The 27,001-nt window shown below is 39.9% G+C and overlaps 1 protein-coding gene across 4 annotated transcripts in view; it reads right to left on the reverse strand.

Moving 5' to 3' along the window:
* Positions 1-27,001, reverse strand: part of ASPH (aspartate beta-hydroxylase) — a 192,461-nt gene that overhangs the window by 49,544 nt on the left and 115,916 nt on the right. For all 4 annotated transcript variants that reach the window (XM_081069791.1, XM_081069790.1, XM_081069793.1 and 1 more), the window contains 5 exons: positions 19,521-19,606; positions 13,430-13,516; positions 7,047-7,197; positions 5,046-5,182; positions 491-589 (listed from right to left, as the gene is read on the reverse strand). In XM_081069791.1, the coding sequence (XP_080925917.1) occupies positions 491-589; positions 5,046-5,182; positions 7,047-7,197; positions 13,430-13,516; positions 19,521-19,606 (560 nt within the window). The remainder of the gene's footprint in view (positions 1-490; positions 590-5,045; positions 5,183-7,046; positions 7,198-13,429; positions 13,517-19,520; positions 19,607-27,001) is intronic.

Below are 27,001 nucleotides of genomic sequence, written 5' to 3' on the forward strand. Positions count from 1 at the left end.
TGAGAGAGGAAAAATGACAGCATACTTTAATTACATATTGAAACTCATCTGAATAGGGCTCATGGCAAGCTATACAAAGTGAGATAAAAAATGCAGACTTAACAGGTCAACGCCCCAAAAGCTCGATAGCTCAAAACGGTCAGATTACAGTGTAAAAGGAACATTTAATGCATCACCCATATTTTAAAATATTACGTCAATAATTTTTGTCTACCTTTGACATTTCAATAAAAACTAATAAAAGCAGTTTTAGGAATTTCTCCATAAAGTCTTCCCAAGGAGTCTGCTCACATATTTGGTATTTCTATATTCGACATTCAATTATGGGGAAGGTCCATACTGGTCTATGAATGTCATGGTCAGAGGGTGTACATTTTCATGGTGAAAAGACTCAGCAGTGCATGCCAATCAATCTACGGTGCATAATCAAGGGTGACCAAATAACTTAAAGGAATCGGAAGATGAAAAAGAGCACATCAGGGACAGTTACCTTTAAATAGGGAATGCTTTCTGCGATCTTGTTCTGTGCCTTTAAGATAAAGCCGTAATGCACTTTGGCAAAGCCATCATGAGGTGTCACATTCAGAACCTAAGCTCAAAGAAAACGAAAAGCTCTTGTGATTGACTACACATTCTGCAAATGGCTGTCAAAACAAATTTTAATTAGCTTTGCTGTACTCAGATTGGATTATGATGTTACAGTTTACAACACTCTAGTGTTTTGTCTCATTGCAATGTATTAGACTTAAATGGCCCCATTTCCCTTCAACTCAATGTTTGCACACCTATGCATTAGTTCTTCAAGAATGAAGAAATGGGGCAATGACTGTCAAAGCACTGTTTTGAACAATGCAAATCAGCAAAATATCTGTCAATTGTTATGACTTCAGCATTTCTCTTAGTGGTCAGGAGAAAATGCTTTAAATGTGCTACCTTGTCGTCAACTCTGAATGGTTATTACATTTCTTTTCTACATGCTTTATACATTGCCTTAAGAGAAAATTTAGATTTGCATTCATAATATATCATGATCCATTCATTCAATACATTTCTTGAAGGTCCAAACCGTTTTAAGAACTGAGGATAAAGTGGGAGCAAATCCAATATTCTGTGACAAAACTCAGGTAAATATTTCATATAAATCAAATCACTATTAATATCATATGCATTTCTTATGAATGATTATAATGCCCCTAAATTAAATGCTAGCAGTGATAAATCAAAACAAAAACAGTCAACTTGCGAAGAGGCTTAGACAAACTAATGTACAGAACCAAAGCAAAAGTTGAAACAGGTGTGAGTTGAGTGAATATCCTGTAGCTTCTCTTTCACCTCGAGCCTGAGGAGGAAAGGGGAACAGTCACCATGGGTTCCTTATAAAGAAGGAGTAAACATGTCAGGAGAGGGGACCTCACGCCCTTGGTGAGTCCACAGGATGCGCTACCAACTCTTCAGTGTTTTCTAACTTGTATCTGTTCCTACAGCTCATCCGCTAGCAAATCCCGCCAACACTACCTTCAAAATATAGTCAGAATCATATGCCTTGTAATCTCCTTCACTGCCGCCACCTGCTCCAAGTCTGTCATCTCTCCCCTACCTTCCTACAGGACCTCCTGACTGCTGACCCTCTGTACCCCCAGCCCTGTTCTTCTGTAGTCCATTCTCTATATGGGCCCTCAAGGGACTCACTAAATTCCACGTCAGGTCTCATCCCTTCTCTGTTCAAAACCCAACGGGGTTCCATCCACCTCATTCAGAGTAAGACCAAGTTTGAGGAACAGCCTCGAAGGCCTCTCTTGAGCTGGGCTGCTCTACCTGCCTGGCCTTCTGTCCTACCGGCCTCCCACCAGCCACTCTGAGGTGCCTTGGACACTTGTGGCTGCACCGCAAGCCCAAGGCAGCGCTGCCTCAGGACCTTTGCACTCGCAGCACTCCTTTGCCTCAGACACTCTTCTCCCAGATGTCCAAATGGCTACACCCTGACCTTGATGACGTTCTTGCTCAAAGGTTACTATCCCAGTGAAGCCTACGCCCAATCACCCGACAGAAAACACACAGCCCTCATCCGTATTTCTAGTCACTTTCTAACTTCTTTATACTGACACCTTTTTCTTCATAGCTCTCATCACCATCTGACTATTATTATTTATTGCCCCCACTAAGATGGAAGCTCTACAGGGATTGTGTCCATTGCACTCATTGCTGATCCCCAGAGCAAGAACAGTGCTGGCATATGGTAGGTCACCGAAGAATCTGCTCTAACTGAATGGATGGGTGCATGTGGGCTTTCCTCCCTAACTAGAACTCTGGAAGCACATACTCTGCCTCTTCTGAACCTTCCAGAGCACCTATTTCCGAGCTAGATGCTGAGCAAGAACACAATAAATACCCTTGGAACTGAACTGAATTGAAGCCAATCATCTTTCTGGTAGCATAACTTCGAAGACATTATTACAATTACTGCAGCTACATAGATGAATTTCTGCCTACTGTAGACACACAGCCATCACCTCAAGGAATCAGCAAATGCACTCCTTTACTAGTTATTTTAGAGTGCACAGACTATTTCTAGGCTCTGGACACATAAACATAAATGACATATACTCTCTTTTCTTAGGGAGCTCTCAGTCAAGGGAGGGAGACCAACCCAAAAGGAGACCAAGGCAATGCAATGTGGTAAGTGTAACCATAGTGATAGGCATGAGGCATGCAGGGGGTATAGCAGATGTGAACACCTAGCTTCGTCTAGGGTGTGTGTGGTGGGGCAAGGTCTGAAAGGTTTTTAGGGATCAATAGGAGTTCACCAGGCAAAGGGAAGATACAGGACAGAGGGAGAGGAGGTATTTAAGCATAGGAAAAAGTGAATAAAAAGGAATAGTAGGCTAGGAACAGCAAAAGGGAATGAGATTGGAGAAGATGGCAAGAGGCAAATCACAAAAAAATTCTGTTTAGTATCACATGCAAGATAATCTCCATGAGGGGACACTGTGTTTGTATCATTAGCTACATTTCCGAAGCAACCTTGGTGGGTTTCACCAAATATGTGTTGACCCAGTGGATGGATACATTGAGGAGTAAGGAGAGGGAAGAATCAAGAACGATGATGGTCTTTTGGCCGTGGGTGGCGTGGGTAACGGGCAGTGTTACTAGTGTAGGGAAACTCAGGAGCACCTCCGGGGGCTACAAATGTGAGCCATCTACGTCCAACCATTTTAAAGTCAATCTTTGTTGAAACTAAACACAGCAAAAAACCCAGACTGGAAATGATCAATAATTTTTATAAATGTATTCAGAGATAAAAAGCAACTTGAAAAAAATAAAATTATGCTATAAGTTTTCTGGAAATGATATTTGACTGTGACATATCAGGATAAAGTGTGGTTAAGGAAAGAGAATCCATTAAGTATAAGGCAAACCCCACAAATTTTTTCAGTCTATTTATGCTTCTTTAAAAAGAAACACCCTCAACTGCATTGTATAGCTATATTTTAGACTTTCTGCATACTGTGGTGTTTATTCAGAGATTATTATTTCAAATGTATAAACACCAGCAGTGGAATTTTATTTTTCAAGATGAAGTAAAATGTTTCACATATCTGAGATTCAGTATCAGGTTAAAAATGTGAATATATTCAAGGAAGGTTTTGAAAAGGTAAGGAAAGACAAATCCCTAGTGGGTGAGAGAAATTAGTATGTTTTCAGATCGGGCCCTAAACTCACATGTGTTTAGCACCCAGTTAACACTTGATCATGATTTTGGGAAGGAAGGAAGAAAAGAAGGAAGAAATGGAGGAAGAGAGGAATGAATTCTACAATTCCATCTTTGCAGCTTCTGAAAGTGCAGAATAATGGGTATATCTAATATAGTTTGATGGTTCTTACTACATCCTGAATTAGTGATATACATAAGGTTCCCCTTAACCAAACTTTGCAAGACAAAGCTCTGTGTTATGTTTCGGCCATTGGCAAATACAATGCCCCTCGTGGTCATATTTTATGATCTGGAATAAGTACGTTAGTGGATGGCACACATTTTCAACACTGTCGGGTCAATCTACTTTGTGTAGGTAGATATTAGAGACACTAGAAAAAGCAAAGGGCTTATTTGTGTTCCTGCAGTAGGTAAAGAAATTATGACAAGGGTGAAGAGACAACTGCTCTGAAATTCAATGATTTTCAAGTAAGCATCAATAGCAATAAAAGGAGGAAAGCATCGTTTTGTGAGTGGACCAATCCCCAGACTGAGTATGAAATCACTATATTACTTGACAGCATTTTAAAGACAGAATGAATCATATTGACTATCACTGAGTAGTAGCATTTTCATGTAAAGTGCACCAGTTGGAAAACCATTGACCAAAAGGCCTAAATTAAAGAATAATAAATAAATGTGTTCATCTTTCTTTTACAGAGGCATTAACTTTCTCCAGCTTGCAAGTTCATTTGGTATCCTGTTTATTCCATACCCAGTGAATTGCCTCACTACTTGAAGGAGTCAGTTTTCTAGATTTTACAATTCCTTGTAACCTACAGGTCATTTATTCAAATATCCATTATAAGATAGAAATCCTTTTAAAGGCATCATTGCTAGAGGATCAGAGTCAATACCCTTGGAAAGGTGAGTAATTTACTCCATAGGCCTGAAAGACATTCTATAGTCTCTCTCTCAACCAGAATTTTTGGGAAAAAAGGAAAAGATTGTGTTTTTACATTTGTGAAAAACTTGAGTTCCTCCTCCTATCATAAAGAACACTTTTGGAAAGGCTGTGGACTGACTGATACAAAGCCTTAAAAGTCTCACAATTACAGGTTGAAGGTTTTGATGTACCAAGTGTCAACTAAAATTTAAAATCTGATCAAGGGAAAAAGAAGCGATGTGAAAACAATATATAGAACATATCACCTATCATAATACATTCCATTGAACTTAATTTAAAATAAAGAGAGTGAGAGACTGGGTGTATGTAATGCAATTCACAAATAACATTAGAACTTCACGCTCAAAACAATTTGATATAGTTAATAGGAGATTGCTGCTCGCTCACCTCTTCATAAACCTTCTTGGCGTTATCATTATCTCCTATCAAGAGGTACCCCACTCCAAGGTCATTCTTTAAGGAAGTGTCATCAGGAAATAGGTGAACTAATTTCTGCAGGGTAACCAGGGAGCCTCTCATGTGACCTGATTTGGCACGGGAAAAACAAAACAAAAAACAATAGAAATAAAAACAGATTACGTCTATGTTTGCATTGAAACTACACATCATAAGAGACCTTTCAACAGAGCCTGAAGACCAGCTTCACTCTGAGTCCATATAGAGAGTTATTAGGATTTCATCATACAGTTGCAGTATTATCAATAACTCCTGTAAGTAGATACTGAATATAACACTTACCATAAACAAAACATTTTAAAGACATTCTGACTTTCTAAATTCATCACCATTTATATTTTTTATGTTGAATTCCCTCTTAACGAAGTTTTAGTTACCAATTCCTTATAAAAATATATTACAGAGGTAGTTTTGGTTTATTATGATTAACTTTAAAATTATGACTAGAGAACAGACAAAAAGTCTAATGATTTAGGGGTCTAGCGTCCTGTGTGGAACTTGAAGAGGTGCTGAGGTCCACTGCAGACACTGTTTTCAGTTGAGTGTCGCCATCTTTAGGGAATGAATGACCTCAGCAGGAAGCGAGGAGACATCATCCAGTATTAGGGGACCCTCTGGTGGACGATAGGATACCATGCACGCATGAGTCATGAAAATCCTCGCTTCAATTCATTTTTAAGGCTATGTGACAGAAAGTTAAATTGCTGGGGCCAACGTGGAAGAGGGTACCGAAAATTCAATAATCGAGATGAGTGATTTTTATGTATTCTTTTTTAAAATAAAAATTAATATAATAAAGTCCACGATGAACAAAATATCAAAATTGTAACGACAGAATCAGTGACCTGTGTATGCAGAGCCATATTGGAACCTGAGTCAAGAAGACAACTCAGGAATGCGGATGTTGTACCCACAGTGAGTGCCCCCCGAGTCCCAGCCCTGACTCATCCATCATGCACACGTGCTGCATTTTTTCCATCCCCTGGACTGATCCTTATGAATACAAATCTAACTGACCATTTCTTCTAGTTTTTAATCATCACTTGGGTCATCTGCTCCTATCACAGATTTTGGTCATCTACCAAAGTGACACAACTACCTTGAATCCCATTCCTCAGAAAACTGGGAAAAGAGTCAATTGACCTTGACTACTACTTACATGAGCCTCTCTTAGTGACATCTGTAAGTCGTTCATGTAACTTACTCAGCCAGCCTAACGTCCATCTCAGCAGTTACATGTGACTTACATGCTTCCTGCCTAGTTTTACTGATGACATGTTACGTGGGAGAAAACCACAAGCCTGGTTATCAGGAAGGTAGCTCATCGCGAGTCTTACTGCCTTTGGCTCTGGGAACCTGGGTTGGTCAGAGAGGATGCTTTTATAGTGCTCTTTTCAAATATGTGCAAATTTACTTCATGATTCATTTTTTTTTCTATCAATTTCCTTGGCACAGAGTCAAACATTACAGGTAAAATTTTTAGAGTGCCTGGAACTGCTAATATTCCTCTATAAAAATCGCCCCACTGATAATTTCAGCCTGCATAAATCAGTTTGTTATAGTTAAGAGAAAAAGGAATTTGACATGACAGGAAGAGTTTTTTATTTCCGACCTATTAATTTATTAGCTATAATTCCTTAGCAAATTACCCAGCCTCTCAGCATCGCATTTATCTCAGCTTTAAAATGGGTGGGGTGGGGTGGGGTGAGGAGGTAAGGGTGCTCAAAATACCATCTGCATTTTTGTCATTATTAAGGTTAGGATTACTATTTCAGCCTAAGAAACAGTCAGGTAAATTACCTGATACGAGTTACAGAACTCAGGTTTCCTTCCATGTATCTAGACTCTTCAAAGAGTACGTGTAGCCTTCAGGCTCTTCAAGATAAAAGCATGGCATGGGCTGTTGAATTAATTCTTCTCAGTCCGTCTTACCTAGAAATTGTTGTCTCTCTGACCGCCGCTTCAAACTCAGCTTCACCAGGTCGGCGGGGACATCGGGCAGGCTGGCCACCTCCTGGTAGGTCTCGATGGCCCTGCGCAGAACGTCATTGCTCCTCCTCTTCTCGGCCAAATCGTCTTCACACTAGAGGAAGCCCCACACTGGATAAATATCCCATGTGTATATTTGTCATCACCCAAGAGATTCATGAAAAGTTAACTTGTGGACATGCTTTGAAAATCATTCAAGACATTAAAATGTGTCAAGAGATTAAGAAAATAAATGAAGGAAAGCAATACAGATGCTATTTTAATAATGTGGAGGAAAGTTAGCTACTAAGCTACAGACGAGAAAGAGTATCATAAAAGTAAGACTAATATACGCTAGGGCTGATGGAGACTTATGTCGTGTCATACATTTACATCATATAGCCAGGACTCCAGTCCAGTTCCTGTTCTTTTTCATTTTTCATTCATTCATTCATTCATTCATTCATTCATTCATTCATTCAAGAACTGGGAGCCACACACCGCTCTACTCATGTAGAGACAAACTGAACAAAACAGACAAAACCCTTTTCTCATTTCTCTTCATTCTGGAAAGGATAGAAACACAATATACAAATAAGAGTATCATGTGTCTGATAGCCATAAATGCTGTGAATAAAAAGAAAGCACGCTTAAGAATGCTGGAAGTGGGGTGGTAGGGAAGATGCTAGTTTAATCAGGATGATGAGGGAGTGCCTGAAAGAAGTAAGGGAGCAAGACATGAGAAGATTGGGGAAGCACATCCCAGGCAGACAGAATAGCAAGACCGAGGGCCATGAAACAGAGAAAAGGCTGGTGGAGGAGAGGTGCTGGGAGGAAATGATGGGGAGCATCAGGTGACAAAGAACCTGGTAAGGTATTGCCAATTCTCCTACACTAACTCTATGGGAGATGGAAAGACACTGGGGGTTTTAACATGATCTGATGTATGTGCTGAAAGGATCACGCTGGTGGTGTATGGAGAACAGACTGAGGTGGGTGGGGGAGAAGCAGACAGCCCAGGTAGGGTGTCCCCGCAGGATCACAGACAAGGAGGGGGGTGCCTTGGACTAGGGTAGTAGTAATGGAGGTGGTAAGAAGTGGTTGGACTATGGAAATATTTTGAAGGTCAGAGCCAACAAATTTGCAGATGGTATGAATGGAGGGGATGAGAAAAGGGAGAGAGAGAAGTCAAGGATCAAATCAAGGTTTTGGGCCTGAGCGATGACCAGATGGAGTTGTCATTCCCTGAGAATGGGAAAATAGGGCAGAAGCAGGCCTGCAGGCATATGGAATCAGGAATCCAGTTCTGGACATGTTAAACCCCTAAGCTTATTGGGTACCCAAGTGGAGATATTGGATTTAGGAGCATATATGAGTCTGGGGTTCAGGAGAGAGGTCAGAGGGAGAGACATACATTGGGGGATTGTCAAGACTGGTATTTAAAGCTAAGAAGCTAGAAACAGCTGTGGGTGTAGAGAGAAAAAAAGAGGTCAAGACCAGACCTCTAAGGAACTGCAATGTTTCATGGCCACTAGAGGTCAGAAAGACAGTGGAGGACCAGCCAAAAGAACAGAGAAAGAGGGTGGAAAGAAGAAAACAACACCATAAAAGTGGTGTTCTGGAACACCAAATGACGAAAGTATCAAGAAGAAATGAGCAATCATATTAGAAGCGGCTGCCAGGTTGGGTGAGATGCTGATTTGGGCAGCGTGCAGCCTCGCTGGTCCTGGCAAGAGCGTTTCCATGACGCCACAGGGTACTCGGAATGGAAGGGAGTAGGTTCAAGAGAAAACAAGAGGGAAGGACATGCAGACAACTCTCCTAAGGAGTTTTGCTGTAAAGGGAAAGCAGAGAAATGGGCCAGTAAGTGGAAACATGGGAGAGTTTTTTTAAACAGTGGAAATATTACAAGTTGTTTCTAAGCTGATGTGAAAGATTCAGCAGAGAGGAAGGACAATCTGATGATGCAGAGAGGGACACAAAAATTAGAAGATGTCTTTAGCAGGTGAGAGGATGCTGGAACAGTCCATCCACGCTGACAGGAGGGCAGGAAGAGCATAGGGGAGCAGGTGTAGGTAGGTTGTCAGTACAGTAGTAGGATCATGTGGAAGTTCTCTGCAGATGCTTCTTAGTGAAATAAGAAAGATACTTAGATTGGGAACAGGGAGTGAAATACGAGACACAGGAAGAGAGAGGAGAATGTATAACATGGTCATCAAAATCTCATCACATTTAGTAAACTATAATTTGATGATTATCATTTAGTTAGATGCTAAAAGTGGCACATATAAATTTTTTTCTCAGAATATCCTATTCAACATGTTTACCTTGTTAAAAAAACGTGGGTGCTGTAATTAACATATAGATACACGCAAAATAACGCATAACCCCACCATTTGAGGACATGTAAGAAAATGATCCATCTCTTTCCCTACCCCAAAGTGAAAAATTAGTAAGAATCAGCACAAATTGTAATACATCAGTTGGAAGCTTTTCAGAAAATAACACACAAAAAATAACGTGTTAATATGTATTATTAGGACAAGATTCCCAAGATGATGAGGATGAGAACTGAAGCAGTAGAGATAGAAGTAGACAGAAAGGGAAATTGATAGGACAAAAATTTCTAGATTGGAAAAGGGCAATTCACCCTTGCTTGACAGAGAAAATCTTCGGAACATACAACTATCTGTTTAAACCTGTTAATGGTCTCCAGAATATACTTATCTATCAGCAGAGGAAATCCAATGTCAATGACCCATACTGATCGTCCTGACCATTTGGCTTTTCATACATTCATATGATGCCTGTTCTGTTTAGGCATGTTTATTGTGAGTTTGGCTATGGAGAGTTAATTCTCCCAAAACACGCTGGTTTATAGAAGACTTCACAGAATGCCCGAGTCCAGGAGCTGAGAGCCTTCTGAGACCATCTAGTTCACCTTCGTCATTTGGTAGCCTCTTCAAACTACCAAAGACATCTTGGAACTGGAGGGTCTCTTCAAGGTTAGTTTAAGGACAAATGCCTACCAAGATAATCCTTCTTTGCAGAAACAGGAATCTCTAACTAAACTCAACCTGTCAATCTTCAAGGAGAGAAAAATGATATAATCTATATACCTTGTCTCCCACCCATCCCAAGGTCCTTCATTTTCATGAAATATAAACATTTTACAATTTCCAGAATCGGGAAAATACCCGTATTAAAAAGGAACATAATTCTTTAAAAATCTCCTGAATGAAACTGACAGGCTTTGCTTTGAACATCAAAATTATACAGATTGATTTTTATCAGTTTACTATCTGTAGATAAAATGATTTGAGGTGAAACTGAACAATTGTTGCAGGATATTACCATCGCAAAGCCTTTTGTTGACTCAACCCATCCAGCCTTCCCAGGAGATGGGTCATTTTCTGCCTCGGAGGCATTAGTGGTTTGTATAAGATAACAAAGTGAATTGAGTTTATAATTCAAGATTTTGTGTCTGATGTTCAGAGAACTTGGTCAAAACTGATTTTCACAGTGATCCAAAGAATGAGACAATATCAACGCTATTTGAGAAATTATTGACATTACAATTTGTATTTAACTTAACGGTGCCGAAGCTTTTAAATTTGTTGGGCTATTCCAAAGTAATTATTTAATCTTCTAACAAAGAATGAAAAAGTCATCACTTATTCCTCCCTTTAAAATCCATCTTCTGTTGAATTTTTATTCTTAAAACTCCTATGCATTTTAAATGACCTTTATTACTCTCTTAAAATTTAATTTACCATGCTTAAATTTCACTGTATGGCACATTAATGTAAATGTTAGTAACACCTTGTAGCATAATAGTTTAGAGACAAAAAATATTGCCTGAGGCCTAAATCTCAAATTCTTACTGTTAAATATGGATACAAGTATAAATATAGCAATCTCCCTGTGCAAAATATAGTGCATTTATTTAGATTTTGGTACCCATAATTAATAATCACATATAAAGAAAAAATTCTAAAGCACAAAACATTTCTGCCATAAGTAAATTAGCGTCTGCATCAACCATTATTCTCTCTATTTAATATGCTTTCCTTAATCAAATGACTGTCCATACTAGTGACAAAGCACATCGCTTATTTCAATAGGCATGATCTTTTGGAAACTCATTTTTTTCTGGCTTAATAGCAATACAATTTAGCAAACGGGGAGGATTACTGATCAAAATAATTTACAAAAATGATATAGTTGCTCTCTGCTAAACTTGGTCTGTACCACAGACAAGAGGAACTCATTTGCATTACTTTTCCACAACCTTAATTCATTAAAATGTAATTAATAAAAATGTAATACGTTTTCAATGGGAGGTAGGAAGAATTTGAGCGTCTGGATCTTGAGTGGCTGCCACCTTTAGTTCAGAGTAAAATATACTTGTTTTATCTATATAATGCACTAGTTCCTGTGTGAGTGTCACACACAAGTCACTGCATTGACCCCCTCCAAAGGGGTGCTGTCAGCTCCTCCTTGGTCTGGAAAATTTCTGTAACTCTGTATCTGTTGTTTCCCACCAGGCAGGAGCTTTCCTGCCTGACACATTTGTGTATCAGCCCTGGCTTTCACCCTGAGTTCCAGACTCCATAAATCTATGTTCTGCCTGACACGGCCACTGGAATGTCTAATGGACATCACAAATTTAACAGGACCAAAATCAAACTCCTGACGTGGCAGTTCCCCAAACCTTTCCTCTACTCCTGGTCAGTTCCTGGCAGTATCCTCTCGTTAGCGGGCCAAACCTAAAGCCTGGGAGTCCCCTGGGGTCTTCCCTTTCTCTGGCCTTCCAGCTAAGCCATCATCAGTGCTCTCTGCCCGCCCATGACCATAGTCTAAAGCACCACATCCTATTGCTATGGAGTCCTATTCTTGCTTCTACTTTTGCCCCCATAACCTATTCTCCACCCAGTGACCAAAGCAAACTTTATAAAAACAAATCAACCAACCATCAGATGATCACAGCCACGCACAAACGCTCCAATGGCTTCCCCGCACATACAGAATGCACTCCGTGAGGCCCTGGCCTAACTTATCCTACTCAGGGTCCCTCAGCAGCCCTTCTTTCTGTCCTCAAGCTTCTTATGGCAACATTGTTTCCCTGCATCACGGCCTTTGCCCCGGCTGCTCCCTCTGCCTGGACAGCTCCTGCCACAACCTTGTCACATCTCAGCTACTTGTCACCTCCCTAAAGAGGCCTTTTCCGATAACCTTATCTAAAGTGCTGTCCCCCTTTCATTCTCAATCACATTATCTACAGCCAAAAAATCTTCATAGGTACGTTCTTGATTTCATTACCTTCTTTTCTTTATGTCATATTATGTAAGAAGATCTAGTCTATTGAACATTTTATAATATTCTTTAAATATATATTCATTTATAAAGATTTTCAGGGCTTTGCTCAAATGTCACATTGTCAGTAGCCCTTCCCCCACCACCCTAGCCAGTATTTCCCGTCCCTCACACGCCCGATGACTGTACTCTGCCTTATGTTGCTCCTCCTTGGCATTTACCATTGGCAAGCATATATTTCTTATTTGTCTCATGCACTGTCTTCACCATTACAATGAAAACTCCATATGTTTTGTTGATGGCTACATCTGCAGTGTCTTGGACAGGGTCTGGCATATAGTAGGCTTTCACTCAATATTTTTTGAGTAACTTTTAAAATATCTTCCACTGCAAAATAAGATCCACAAGGACAGAGACCTCTAGAGTATTCACGAAAATCCCAAGGCCTAAAACAGATGTGGTACATGGTGGGTACATAAAGCTACAGATGAGTGTGGAAAAGCTCCCTGAAAGGAGGAGCTGGGAAATGGAGAAAGTCAGATAAAAAAGGAGATGATGGGAGTGGGAGGTAGGGAGAAGGTAGCTGGTGAGAAATGAGTCTACTGAAAGGAACTATATAAAACACTTATATTTTTAAAAAGTCTTTCCTAAGCATACTTGCAACCTCTAGTTATAAAACTGAGGTTCTTAAAGCTCTAAGATGCCTAATGTGAAAATTCTATGGTGGGTCTAAATGGAATGAGAAATTACTGACAAAAATGTTATTCTTTACTTTCTTTTCAGGACCAGAGAGAAGCCATATGGAGGGGAGCAGGAAAACGTTACTAAATTCATCAGTACACAATAGCAATAATCAATTGTCTTATTTAAAACAGTGTTTCTGGCTTGAGTTTATGCATATGCATGAGAAATTGATTCTGTATAGAAGTTAGAAAGGAAAAAGAAAATGCAGAGTGGGCAGTGAAAACTCCAATTACACAGAACACATGGAAGGCAAAACCAGTTATTCAAGTAGAAGGGTTTCAGAATACCTGTGCCCTCCCATATCTTGCCCGTGGACTCTGAGGGTATTTGCGAACTAGTCCTTCAAAGGCAGCCACTGCGTCCTCAATTTTTCCCTGTTAGGAAGAGGCAATAACATAAATACAATAAATACAGTACGTTCAAATGCATGCTATTCAATATGGTTTTTTAATATTTACCAAGAAATTTTGTGGAAATTTCCTGGACTCCATTCTGAATTAAAAGACAGTTTTATGTACGGTTCAGAATAATTAACTGTATTAGCGAAATATAAAACTAGGAATGAATATCGATATGCTTTATTTCTTAAAAGACATAAACCTGACAAATGATGTCTTATGAGTCTTCAGTAAAGACACTGCATTCTTCCTATATGTGCACAGTTCCTGCACACATTCTTAAAGAAAATATTTAGGTTGTTAAGTTGCGGTAAAAATACTGCTGGCAGCTAGGATGTGGGGTCTGTGATGAGAAGTCTGAAGTGCTGGTTCAAATGGTGAGGAAAAGCATGCAGGATGAGAGGGCCACTTGGCCACGGTTCCTGTCACCCGCTGGACGTGAGGGTTGACTCATCTGGTTGCCTGGAGCCCCTCGTGGCCTCTGTGTCCCGTGACCCCTCCCAGAGCTCACATGGGGCCCTAAGAAGATGGTCTGAGCACCTCTGAAAGGTGTCTGACCATCAGTGTAGAAAGGAACAGAGGATGTGCAACAGGTAAACTTGGGGAGGGCCACCTCACTCCATCAGCGCCATTCCACAGGCTGAAACGCGTCTCCTGGTTTCTAACAGGTGGCTGCAGGTTGAGGATATTCGGAGCCATGGGCTAGAGACAGATGTTCTGGGTTGACTTTCCCACACCTTCAGCTCCCTATAAATTGGTAAATCCATTCGTTCTGCATGTACGTGCAAGCTCACTGTGGTTTATAGGTGTGGACCCTCACCGAATGAGTTTTCACACAACAAAGCTGACCTCACAGGTGGCTTTGCAAAGCAAACTGTACAGCACTACGCTACTGTTCTTTACACCTACTTCCGAAAGACTTGACTAAATAGAGAGGAGTCAGGCAACATCCATATCAAAGTTCCTTAAAATCATTCCTTTAGCCAGATATCATCAAAGAAGGAGGTTTTCTTTTCCTTCTTGGAGGCCCAGGAGTGGTGCTGAGGGGCTGGTGGAAAATATACACATATTGTAGTGGTCACGCGCACAGGATCTGGAGCCAGGCTGACTGCTGAGAGTCTGGGTTCCCCCACTTAGCAGGTGTGTCACCTGTGGCAAGTTACTCATGACTTTGCCTTAGGTGCCTCATCGGTCAGATGGTGATAATGAGGGTCCTTGACTACCCTGCGGGGTTGCTGGAAAGGTCAATCTGATGACATACATAAATGCACGTAGACACTGCAGAGAGCACAGGAAGCATTGAACAATGCTTTATTATACCCATTATTATAATTGTTATTATTACTGTGGTGTGTGTGTGTGGGGGGGTGTGCCAGCACAAGATGATGGGGCCCGTCCCAGGTAAGTCCCTTACCTGACAGGCAGGTTAATGCAGAGCGAATGAGGACTTGCATGTAGAGATAAATCAAGCCAGGAACAACATATAACGTCTAAGTTATATTTATTGTCAGAAATAATTGTATCACGATTTAAAACATGCTGTCCCTCTCACGTTTTAGATGAACGATATTCATCTTTGTTAGAGTAGTTTTAGGTTCACAGTAGAATTGAGAGGAAAGCACAGAGGTGCTGCATATGCCCACGACCCCAACGTCAGCACAGCTTCCCCCATCAGCAACATCCCATGCCAGAGCGGTACATTTGTTACAGTCAGTGAACCTACACTGACGTATTTCCATCCCCCAAAGTTCCCGGTTTACTTTAACGTTCACTCTTGGTGTTGTACATCCTGGGGGTCTAGACAATTGTATATGGACTGTATCCAGCATTTCGGTATCAGAGTAGTTTCACAGCCCTAAAAATCCTCTGTTTTTTGTCTATGCATCCCTCCCCACCCCCACCCCACCGCTCATTCCTGACAACCAATGATCCTTTTACTGTCTCCATAGTTTTGCCTTTTCCAGAATGTCACACAGTTGTAATCATATAGTAGGCAGCCTTTTCAGATTAGCTTCTTTCACGGAGTACTATGCACTTAAGTTTCCTCCATGTCTTTTCATGGTTTGATAGCTCATTTCTTTTTAGTGATGAATAATATTTCATTGTCTGGTTGTACCAGTGTATCCATTCATCTACTGAAGGACAACTTGGTTGCTTCCAAGTTTTGGCAACAATGAATAAAGCTGCTATAAACATCCACGTGCAGGTTTTCACGGGAACATAAGTTTTCAGTTCCTTTGGGTAAATACCAAAGAGCAGGATTTCTGGATCATGTTTAGTTGTGTAAGAAGCCACCGAACTGTCTCCCAAAGTGGCTGCACCATTTTACATTCCCACCAGCAATGAATAGCAATTCTTGTTGCTCCACATTCTCACCAGCATTTGGTGTTGTCAGTGTTCTGGATTTTGGCCATTTTAATATGTGTGTGGAGGTATATCCGGGCTGTTTTAATTTGCATTTCCCTGATGACACATGAGGTGGGGCAATAAGTCCATATGCTTATTTGCCATCTGTATGTCTTCTTTGGTCAGGGGTCTGCTAAGGTCTTTGGCTCAGTTTTTATTGAAGTTATTTGTTTTCTTATTGTTGAATTTTAAGTAGTTTTTTTTGGTATATTTTGGATAATAGTTTTTAAAAACCACTATTTTATTTCTTCTGTGAATGATTTTAAGGGATGAAGTCATGTGAAATATCTTCTTCTGTGTGACTTTCTTCTAACTACCCTGTATTAATTTCCTGTGGCTGCTATAACAAATTACCATAAACTCCACCGGTGGCTTAAAACAACAGAGATTTATTCTCTCACAGTTCTGGAGAACAGAAGTCCACATCAGCTACACTGGGCTGAAACCAAGATGTCGGCAGAGCTTTGCTTCCTCCAGAGACTCCAGGGGAGAATCTCTTCCTTGCCTCCCAACAGTGTTTCTTGACTTGTGGATGTATCACTCCAGTTTCCACTTGAGTCTTCATGTTGCCTGCTCCCCTGTATGTGTGCCTTCTCCTTTTTTGTTTCTATCAAATATCCCTCTGCCTCTTTCTTATAAGGAAACGTGATTGCATTTAGGGCCCAACTGGATATAGCTCAGCATAACTCCCCATCTTAAGATCCTTATCTTAATCATACCTGCAAAGTTCCTTTCTCCAACTACAGTAACGTTTATAGATGCCTAAAATACATTAGGACATGGATATCTTTTGGGGGACCATTTTCAGCCTACCACATGCCTATGCAACTTAAAATTGCAAATGTTGAGGCTGTTTTTGTGAAAATCATGCTAAATGAACGAATATCAGATTTAACACACGCAGGAATAACAATATTCATTACAAATTTGCATTGTATTTTGTTTCTACTTGATACTCCCTAAGTTGGGCATCAAGGTTATAAAAAAAAAGGAGAATTTTGACTCTCTCCTCGGCATTCTTTGGATCCCCTCAAGACAGAAGCCATGTGGCTTTCTTAAGGGACCATCTGGCAAAGTAAGTGTTTTTGCTTTTAGCCTGAAGAGATTTCCCTACCCCAGGTTCTAGCTAGAGAATATAGCTTTTAACACTATTGTGAGAGTCTTATTAAAAAAAACAAAACTCAACTGCAAGATACAATGCTTGTGAAAAACTGCCTGAAAATCATCAGTGCTTCATAGTTTATATTTTATTCTACAGACCAAGACAGTTCTCTGGAGAGACATGTCCTTGGGCCCCACTGTTTTGGCCTGAGGCCAGTGGCAAAAGGACCTTAAGACACACCCTGCAGACGTAGACTCTGCTGGCCTGATATTATGGAGGCTGTGCAGTACCCCCCCCCCACCCCCCCGGGGTAGCCTTTATGAACACCAGCAGGAAGTCTCTCTCTGGACTTGGGGCAGAACAGCTATTCTGATGAACACTATTCATCTTACAGTGTGATGACAACAGTTTACTTCATTGCTAGCACTGCTTAGAGCCTGCCGTCGGAACTTTCATGTGCCGACTTACTCTGACGTCAAGTTTTCCTTTCTCTCTCCTTTGGTCACTTGTAATACAACAATAATAATAAATGATTCCAACAAATAAACAAATATGTTAGTATATAATCTCAAATCCCTTTTCTGGAAGAAAAAAGGAGTTTTAAACAATAAATATTATTTTTATAAAACAGATCATTGAAATATGATCTGATCTATACATTTCTGAAGAAAAATAAAATGACCTCGTACTTCCACGTAGCACAGTATTTGAAGCTAGGACGTGAACTGAGATTGGATGTCTTCTGTGTAGGACATGCCTTAGCATGGCCTCGCTATTTCAGTGCAGTCAGTTGCATCATTTGAAAATACCAGCTATAAAAAACAACCATAAAGACTTCATTATGCTGATGATTCAGCCAATAATTTGGCTCCCTGTTGTTTCAGAAGCAGGAATTGTCTTTGTGGAAATTTCTTCCTCTTTTATTTACCCTGTTATAGATTCAGGGTGCTCCTTAAGGAAAGCATCATAATTTCTCTACATAAGCAAAAACCAGAGAATACCCTATGGATTGTTCTAGCACTTTTATGTCCCACTGACTTATGTGCCCCTTGATAACTGAGCCCTTCTTTATCATTCATTATAATTACATTAAAAATCCATCTGTAAAGCTGTTCATTTGTTCTTTATCCCAAAAGTCACCTGTGAAATTGGTATTCCACATTTTCATATAAGGCATTTAGTACAGAGAAAGTGCACAATGCCAAACAAGGTGATAGAAAAAGAAGAGTTCTGCTTCACTTCTACTAAGAAATGCAAATTTCCTACAAACAGGATGGCTTACTTTTATAAAGTTGAATAAGACAGACTCAGAAATCATTCTGTGTGGTTAATTTAGTGAACAATGACTTTGTGGCAACATTCTTTGGAGTTACTACATTTTTATTGCAGTAGCTTGGGAATCTTGTCTAATGCTAGTACAGAAGCCGTCGTGGCTGCTGGTACATTTCCAATAAATGTCTGGGAAGCACATTTCTGTCCCACTTTAGTTCCTAACTTGGGTTTTTTTCTTTTTTCTGTTTTTTACTGTTGTTGCTTATTTATTTATTTACAGTCCGCCTTTTTTCTTTTGCAGCCAAAGTCTACTGATTAAAAAAAAAAGCACATTACAGAAAAACTAATGAGCATTTAGCAGAGTACAAATTCAAGTACAGAGAAGAGAAATTTCCCTGAAGAACAAGTAGATGATTAAATGAAGATGTATTTAATAATACATGTTATTAAATACATAATAATGTATTATTAAGTGCATAATAATAAATATTTGGCCTGGTAATTAGATGAATGTGACCAAGTCAAGAGAGCATATAACTTCATCTAGTGTTAATCCACTATTTTCAAAAATTGTAATATCTAGAAACAAATGCAAATATTTCAAATGAACTGATGACAGAGCAAACCATAAAAGTCACCCTGAAAACTGGAGGTGCCTAAGTTTAACCTCAAGTAAGAAGAATGTTAAACCTAATGTTATTTCACCTAACAGTAACTATCCTGTGTACTGAACTTACCTGTTTTCTTCTTTTGGATTGAGGGGCTATAAAGTTAAAACCTCCACTTGTATGGTACTTGACAGAGTTGATGATTTTTTTTCAAATCTCATTAGATCTTTACAAAAACCAAATACGACACAGAATTATTATTATTCTTATTTTTTTAAATAAGAACACTGAGGTTCAGAACAGCCAAGTGATTTGCCCAAAGCCATATGACTAGAATGTGATGGCAGTGGGCTGACTCCCAGGCAGGTGGCCTGCAGGTAAATTCTATTTCTCTTCAGCTGTTACAGCTGCAATTTTTCTTTTCATTTGATTCATTTCATGTGGAATGCTGATGTCCCTGGAGAAAAATCCACTCTACTAAAAGATTGTTTCTCAACAATTAAAAAACAAAAACAAATCAAGAGTAATGCCCGAGTTTATTTAACAACTAAACCGTTGCACATGTCTGCGCAAAACAAAAACATCAACCTACCCTTTTACGGAGTTTTTCTGCAGCATCAAGTTCAGCTTTAATAGTCTTATCAAATTTATTTAATAGTTTAGGCTTCTTTTTCTTAACTGAAAGAAAAAACAGATTTTTATTTTTTTATTTTATTTTTTTCTAGAAATAGTCATTATGAACAGTGATTTACAAGTAATGAGAAACCTAGCATCAGTCCCACATTACAACGGAGGAGCAAGCACCTCCTGGCTCACCTCCCCATCCCTCCCTCACCCCCAGTAGGACAGTCAGCAACAGGGCCCTTCCTTACATGTTCAAAGGTGTTCACAGAGGACTGGGTGAATACTGGTATCCTGAAATTTTCAGGATACTGACCTACTTTCTAGAATGAAAATGGTAGGTATGATTTCTAAACTATTATGATAAACTTTGCTAAGTTCAAAAAACTGCTTCAAAGAGTTTTGGAATATATGTTTACTGTTTCTGATCAGATAAAGATAAAAATATGAAGCTACTCTCAAGGGAATCAAGTACATAGAATTTCTTAGCCTAGTACTCAAGGCCTTCCATGGCATCATGGATCTATCACTCCGGCTACAGCCCAGACTTCAGCAAAAGGGACTGCCCCATGGCCCCCACACAGCTTGTGCCATTTCTGATGCTACTTTCTCCAAATAAAATGGCCTGTTCCTTATTGTCATCAGTTGAAAATATGCCCAATCTTCAACAACTAGCTCAAAACCACACTCTTTATAAAGTGTCTCCATATATAACTTATACAAGTGGTCAGTTTCTTTCTCTCTCCTCTCCTCTCCTCTCCTCTCCTCTCCTCTCCTCTCCTCTCCTCTCCTCTCCTCTCCTCTCCTCTCCTCTCCTCTCCTCTCCTCTCCTCTCCTCTCCCCTCCCCTCCCCTCCCCTCCCCTCTCTCTCTCTCTCTCTCTCTCTCTCTCTCTCTCTCTCTTCCTCCCCCCCCACCCCTCAGGAGAATGAGAAGGGCGGAACCTTGAAGGGGAAGCCAGAAGTTTCAGACAGAGAAGGGGAATGGTGGTGGGGAACAGGGAGGAGTGGGAGGGATAGTGAGAAATGAGAACAGTCAGAAGAGAACTTCCTCAGTGGTCTGACATTAAACCTACAAATTCAATTGTTTCTGCTCTATCCTGTCACAAAGGAAGAGGGGCTCTCCTTCTAAAGGTTACATCCCTCCACACACATCCCTGTGACCTAAGCCAAGCTAGTACTAGGCTTTTGAGACCCTCACTTCCCTAATCTATAAGGGGGTGGTGGTTTTGAGAATTAAGTCGTGAGCAAATAGCACAGTGCCTGGCATACAGTAAGTGCTCCCTACCTGAGAGCTAATAATGCCTATGGCCTTCTGGGCAAGAATGACTGTTCCCTTTTCTTCCTATCCTACCTGATCCTGCTGCAGCATCTGACATAATTGACTCCTCCTTCCTTCCTGAAACCATCACTTTCCTTGACTTTTGTGTTGCCTGCTCTCCTCGTTTTCCTCTTTAGACTCTGGCCTCTCCATTTCTTTCCTGTCTCCTCTGGCTCCTGCCCTCTGCTGATCCCTGGGATCTTGTACTCTTCAGGGTCAGTCTTCAGCCCCCTAAAGGGCTTTCACTGCTTAATTCCAAAACTGAGCTACAAATTAACTAATTAACTTTCTCCTGCATTACAAAAATCATAAATCCAAGTGTCTGATTTCTGGCAGAGATGCCTCAAGCTCAGTAGGTCAGAAATGGAATTCGCTATTCCTCACAAATCGGTTCTTCCATTTATTTACCCTATTTCAGAGGATGATGCCACATTTCTCTGGTTATCCAAATCACAAACCTAGTTGGAGAACACAAGTAAAACAGGGCAAAGAAGGGCCATGTGAAATTACCCAAATGAAGACGGAATGGAATTGCTACTATTGTTTAGCATTCACTCTGCGTCCGTCTGCCAGTCTCCATACCCGGTGCTTTACTTATGTCTCCGTTTATTCTCTCAACTTCCTGGACACAAGAAATTGAACTTCACAGATGTGGGCATTGAGATTCTAAAAGGTTAGTCCCTTGACACCTCCTTATCTCGTCCACACAGGAAGAAGGGGACACTTATTTCCAATTACTATGGTTTCAAAAGGAGGGAGGTTTCCTAGAAATTCTTAGCCTCCTGCCTAGGTCCCCGCAGGGGAGATGGTGTGACTTATCTGATTACTGAGCTGGGGGAGAGCCAAGCTTGTGTAGCTGAGTCTCACTGCTTCTCCTGCCCCAGGAGCAGACACACGGCACTGAGCGTCCTACAGGGAGGGGCCCCACATGGGAGAAGGAGAGCTGTTCCCGGCCACCTGGAGTGGGCGGGGATGTCTAATTCAGGAGTTCAATATTAAGAAACCTATTATTCTTGCTCATCTCAGCCCCATTCTTTAATTTAGCTCTCACCAGTAAAAAAACTGACACTCTGATCACGTTTCCTTTATTTCATTCCTTGTGCATTTTAAAAATTGTTGTGCTCTTTTGTTTATTCCACTTTCCTCTTTTCCCCTCCCTGAGCCCTCAGGCCCTCTATTGTTGAAAAACACAAATGTCTAAAGCAGAGCCTGAAAAAATAGTGAGCAACGGGCATTTTAATCTGCACGTCATTGTGGGTTAGTGTACATGCTGAAGATATGGAAAATGAATTGACATTTAACTGAGATGTGGATTTGTAAGGGTGGGAGTTAGTATCTTGTCATCTCAGCACCGGCTTATGTCTCTCAATTGCTCATTTTGGTTTTGCAGAAGTGTCTGTCAGCAAAATGCCAGTGGGACCAGGGAAGCTCGGCATACATCTCAGTAGAGGGTTTTACTGCTAGCATCATCGGTTTTCCTAAATACAGCTCCCATGTTATACCATGAGATTTATTTACAAGAAGAAAAAAAAAACCTGTTGGCAGTTTTCAGGACATGTAAAATAGTCAATATTAAAATAACATGCTCATTACATGGCCTGATTAAGTACCTTGGTGTCAAAAATTTTCAATATCATCAAAAAAATAGAAAAAGTATTTAAAAAATCTCGTCACACCTATTATTAGGTTGGTGCAAAGCTAATTGCGGTTTAAATGGTTAAAAATAATACCAAAAACCGCAATTACTTTTGCACCAACCTCATACTAAGAAATTACTCTCATCTTTTCATATGTCTTCCCATTTAATAGCTCCTAACTCTTGTTCTTCTCTTTGAAATTCAAGTTTTGTCGTATCATGGCCATTTTTATTTTTAAATGTATAAAAAGTCTAAGGCAATTTTCCCCATTGTAAGAAAAAGCAAACCACAGATCTCTTCCTCCTTGTTCTGGGGAGTTACAGGGTCCTGCGTGCAGCCTGTCACTCATGTGACAGTGGGTTCTCCTGGTTGTGACAGGATTGGGGAGCACTCTCTCAAGTCCTTTGGGCCTCAGTTTTCTCATGTACAAATGCGTGACATGGGCTGGTTCTCTTAAAGCCTCTTTGAAGTGGGAAATCCTGTGCTCCTAAGTTTCAGTTGATTTAATTCATGTTAATAGTCTTTCAAATAGACCTAGAAGGTACTGGAATGTTAATTTTGTTGAATGTGGATTTTGAAACATGGTTTAGGAGGAAGCTCTCTATGCTATATTAAACTTTGTAGTTTTAAAAAATTGCTACCATTACAAATGTTTTATCCTTATCCAAAACCACAAAGAAGAAAAACAACCAGCTTCATTTGAAACCTTTAGTTCCCTTGCCATGCCATAGTCGAAAGGTTAAAGAGTAAATGAAAAGAAAAGAAGGAAAAGAAAATAATTAAAGGCCTGAGAAAAACACTAATGATACTACAGCATAGTATCCTTGGTATCCTTAGATCATACAAAAATTGATGGTGATTCCCTTTAATTTCCACTTATTCCATGGAGGATATTTTTATATTATGGTCCATGGGGAGAAGCTGACCACCAATAAAAACAGAATCTTTATATGACTCTATGTCCTAGACCTGTTCCTTTGAAGAGAGTAACAAAAATGGCAGGCTCTGCCATAATGTAGACAGACAGCAACAATTTCCTAACCAGTTTCCTTGCTTCCCATCTGTCCCCATGCCCTACTGTCCTCTGGATCTTTCTGAAACACAATCTATCCATGTCACTCCACTGCTTAAAATACACCCATGGATCTCTCAAACATACCAAATGAAAACAAATTCCTTAGAATGCCATCCAAGCAATCCTGCTCCTGGTTACCTACCCAAGAGACATGAAAACATATGTACATCCACACAAAGACTCATACATGCATATTCACTGCAGCTCTGTTCATAAGAGCCCAAAGTAGAAAAAACCCAAATGTCTATCAAGTGGTGAACAATGTGTGGTATAGCAATACAATGGAATACTACTCAGCCATAATGCCAATACATGCAACAACATGGCTACAACTCAAATGCATTATGTTAAATGAAAGAGGCCATATTCAAAAGACTACTGACTGGGTGATTCACCCTACACAGCATTTTGGATAAGGAAAAATTGTAAAGAAAGAAAACAGATAAGTGGTTTCAGAGGCTGGGGGTGGGGAAAGGGGTTGACTACAAAGGATACAAGAGAATTCTGGGGACACAAAGTTTTGCATCTTACTTGTGGTGGATAAACTGTATCTAGACGCCTATGCATATGTCAAAATTCATCAATGCACACTCAGATACATATAGTTTTGATTTACTGTATATAAGTAAATTATACCTCACCACTGACTTAACAAAAAAGTTATAAGGAGGAGACAAGCCGCGATTCTCAATGAAGACTCTTATTAGACTCATAACAGTATGGAAAACATTTGGCCATAAAAACATCAGACTTTAAAAAATAAAATTCAGTCTGGTTTTTAGCCCCTCCCTCCATGAACCCATCAGGAGGTAATTCAAATTCACCCGACACAAAAAAATAAGAAAAAAATGCTCTTTTAGACCTATCTAACTAGGCCTCCAATGACATCTGTATATTTTCCTTATTTATTATCCCAGATACCTTTCCTGCTTTTGAATGCCCCCCTTCCTTGTCATTCATTCAACCCTCTGAGCATCCATTCTCTCTCTCTCTCTCTCACTCTCTCTCTCTCTCTCTCTCTCCTCTCTCTCTAATTGTTGACTACTCTTGAACTACACCAAACCATCACTGTTCTTCAGTGTGTAACTATAGAGCCACAGGACTTGGCTTGAGACCAACCTTGTTCACTGACTTCATTCATTCATTCATTCATTCATTCATTCATTCATTCATTCAACTATTTGCCACTGTGTTCCAAGGATTGTACAAGGCGCTGGGAATTCAACAGAACCTTCCTCAAGGAGGCTACAGTCTTAAGGGGAGAAAGATATAAATGGATAATTCCCCTTTAGAGGAATGTGTACAAGGGTGGACCCAAGTGGTACTAATCTATTTGGGAGGAAGGAGGGAAACTGAGGACTTAAGTATACCGAGGACCCAAAGAGAGGTAGCAGTCCAGGCAGAGGAAAGAGTATTTACTTTGCAATTCAATCACAGTTGGGAACTTGTACTTTCATCACTAGTTATTTTTCTAGTAAGTAAAAGGCTAAAAATTTCCTTTTGCTTGGAGAAGGGGCCATATATGTAAATGTTCTTATTATGAGAGTCCAGACTTTCCAGAATTTTGGAAAGCTCAGGGTAGAGATATTGCTCAGAGACCCCGGGCACTGACTTGCTTTCTCCCCACATCTGAGGACGTGGCCTTAGTGAGGCTGAGCCTGCTTCAAGAGCCAGGAGAGGACCAAAGTGCATGTTTAAGGGGTATACGTCTTGTCGAGAGAAGATGTATACCCCAACTACAATAGCAAAAATCAAACTTTTGAAAACATGCAAGACAAAGAGTGGGCAGCTAAAGCTCTCCATCCCTACCCAGAGGAGGGCTTTTGGACGCCCATGCTGAGGATCATGGTATCTGTTCTTGCCCTGGGCTGCTCTTTTGCTTTTGATACAGTTTTGTATGGCTAATTAAAGACTTTATTTAATGAGAGACACAGAGAGAGAGAAAAATGAGAATTTCTTTAAACAAACTCACATGAAACGCTGTATAACAGGGGTGCCAAAAAATGGTATACAAGTGGATACTTTGGTCAATGTTGCTCAAGCAGTAGTTCACCGTAATCAGATGCGTCTGGATGCTGATGGTAACCACTTTGGGCACTTCTTGTAATTGCAGAAATCAAATGTGATTTATATTCATCTTTTGTTATCGGTATATGCTGAGTATTACAATTTTAATACAATTTTCCTTTTTTAAAATGTGTATTTTTTTGGCACCCCCTGTATTTATTCAAGGGAAATAACTTATATCTTGAGTTCTTTCACAATTGTGTTTCCTTGAACCAGCTTTACTGTCTTTCATAAATTGGCCCCTAGTCTCTATTTTCATTTCCTGTTACTTACCTATAAAGCAGTTTACATTTCTTTATACAGGCTCTCAAATATGTTATGAACTTTGACACTTCTCTGACTTTTCTCAAGGTGTTTTCTTTGCCTAGAAAATACTTCCCTCTATTTCTATCAAAGATTGTTCTCTGTATTTCAATTTCCGAGACCTAGTTTAAATGCAATTTCTATTATCATATAAGATATCTTCATGCCAAAAAAAAAGAAAGAAAAAACAAACCACCTCATATAATATTGTTTCTAGAAAGAGTAAACTTTTCAAGCTGTGTTTAAGTTGCTTGTATATATAGTGTGTGCTTGCTGCCTGCTGCCCCCTCACCCCGATGCCTTGCAGTCATGTTAATTTTTGTGAGAAAAGAACTGTGTCTTCCTCATAATTTATTTCCAGCATTTAGCACATGGCCTGTCCAACAGAAAGTCTTCAATAAATGTTTCTGAACATATGAATGCATGCAGACATGAATGAATCAAGACGTTCTAGAAGGGGATAGAAAGGGCCATGTTGATTTATAATTTAGGCATATCAGTTGCTTTAAAAAATCAGAAAATTATAAGCAACCAAGACAGAGAATAGCTTCTTTATAAAGAAGGTCCAATCCAAAAAGTATCAATGGGCAACAATGGGAGGGAGAGAGGAGGAAGGTAAGAAAAAGAAACAAGGTATATGTGAGACAATCCCCACTGAAAATTTTATAGAAAACACTAATAATTATTTCATTTTAGTTTTTTAGTCTATTTAGCAATTTAGATCACAAATGGCAGAAGAGTAGACACAGCTAACTAGTACGTTTTTGGACTACAAAGTTCAGCTAATTTTAGAACATGAAAACTTCACAAAGAAGCTTGTTTTTATGTTCTGAACTACTGTTTAATGCCTTATCAAATTATTTGCTGATGATAATAGTTGATATTTTTTGATCACTCTCTGATAGACATGTGGAACTCACTCAGGCTGCACAAACTGTAAACAAGACCGGAGCTTAGGGTTGTCTCAACTCCAATGTTTTGTCATATCGCTAGCATCTGGCCCAGAAATTAAGAAACTAGGGTGTCCCTAAGGGCTTTAACAGTGATGACA

This window comes from Rhinolophus hipposideros, assembly GCF_964194185.1.
Source record: "Rhinolophus hipposideros genome assembly, chromosome: 13".
NCBI classification, from domain to species: Eukaryota; Metazoa; Chordata; class Mammalia; order Chiroptera; family Rhinolophidae; genus Rhinolophus; species Rhinolophus hipposideros.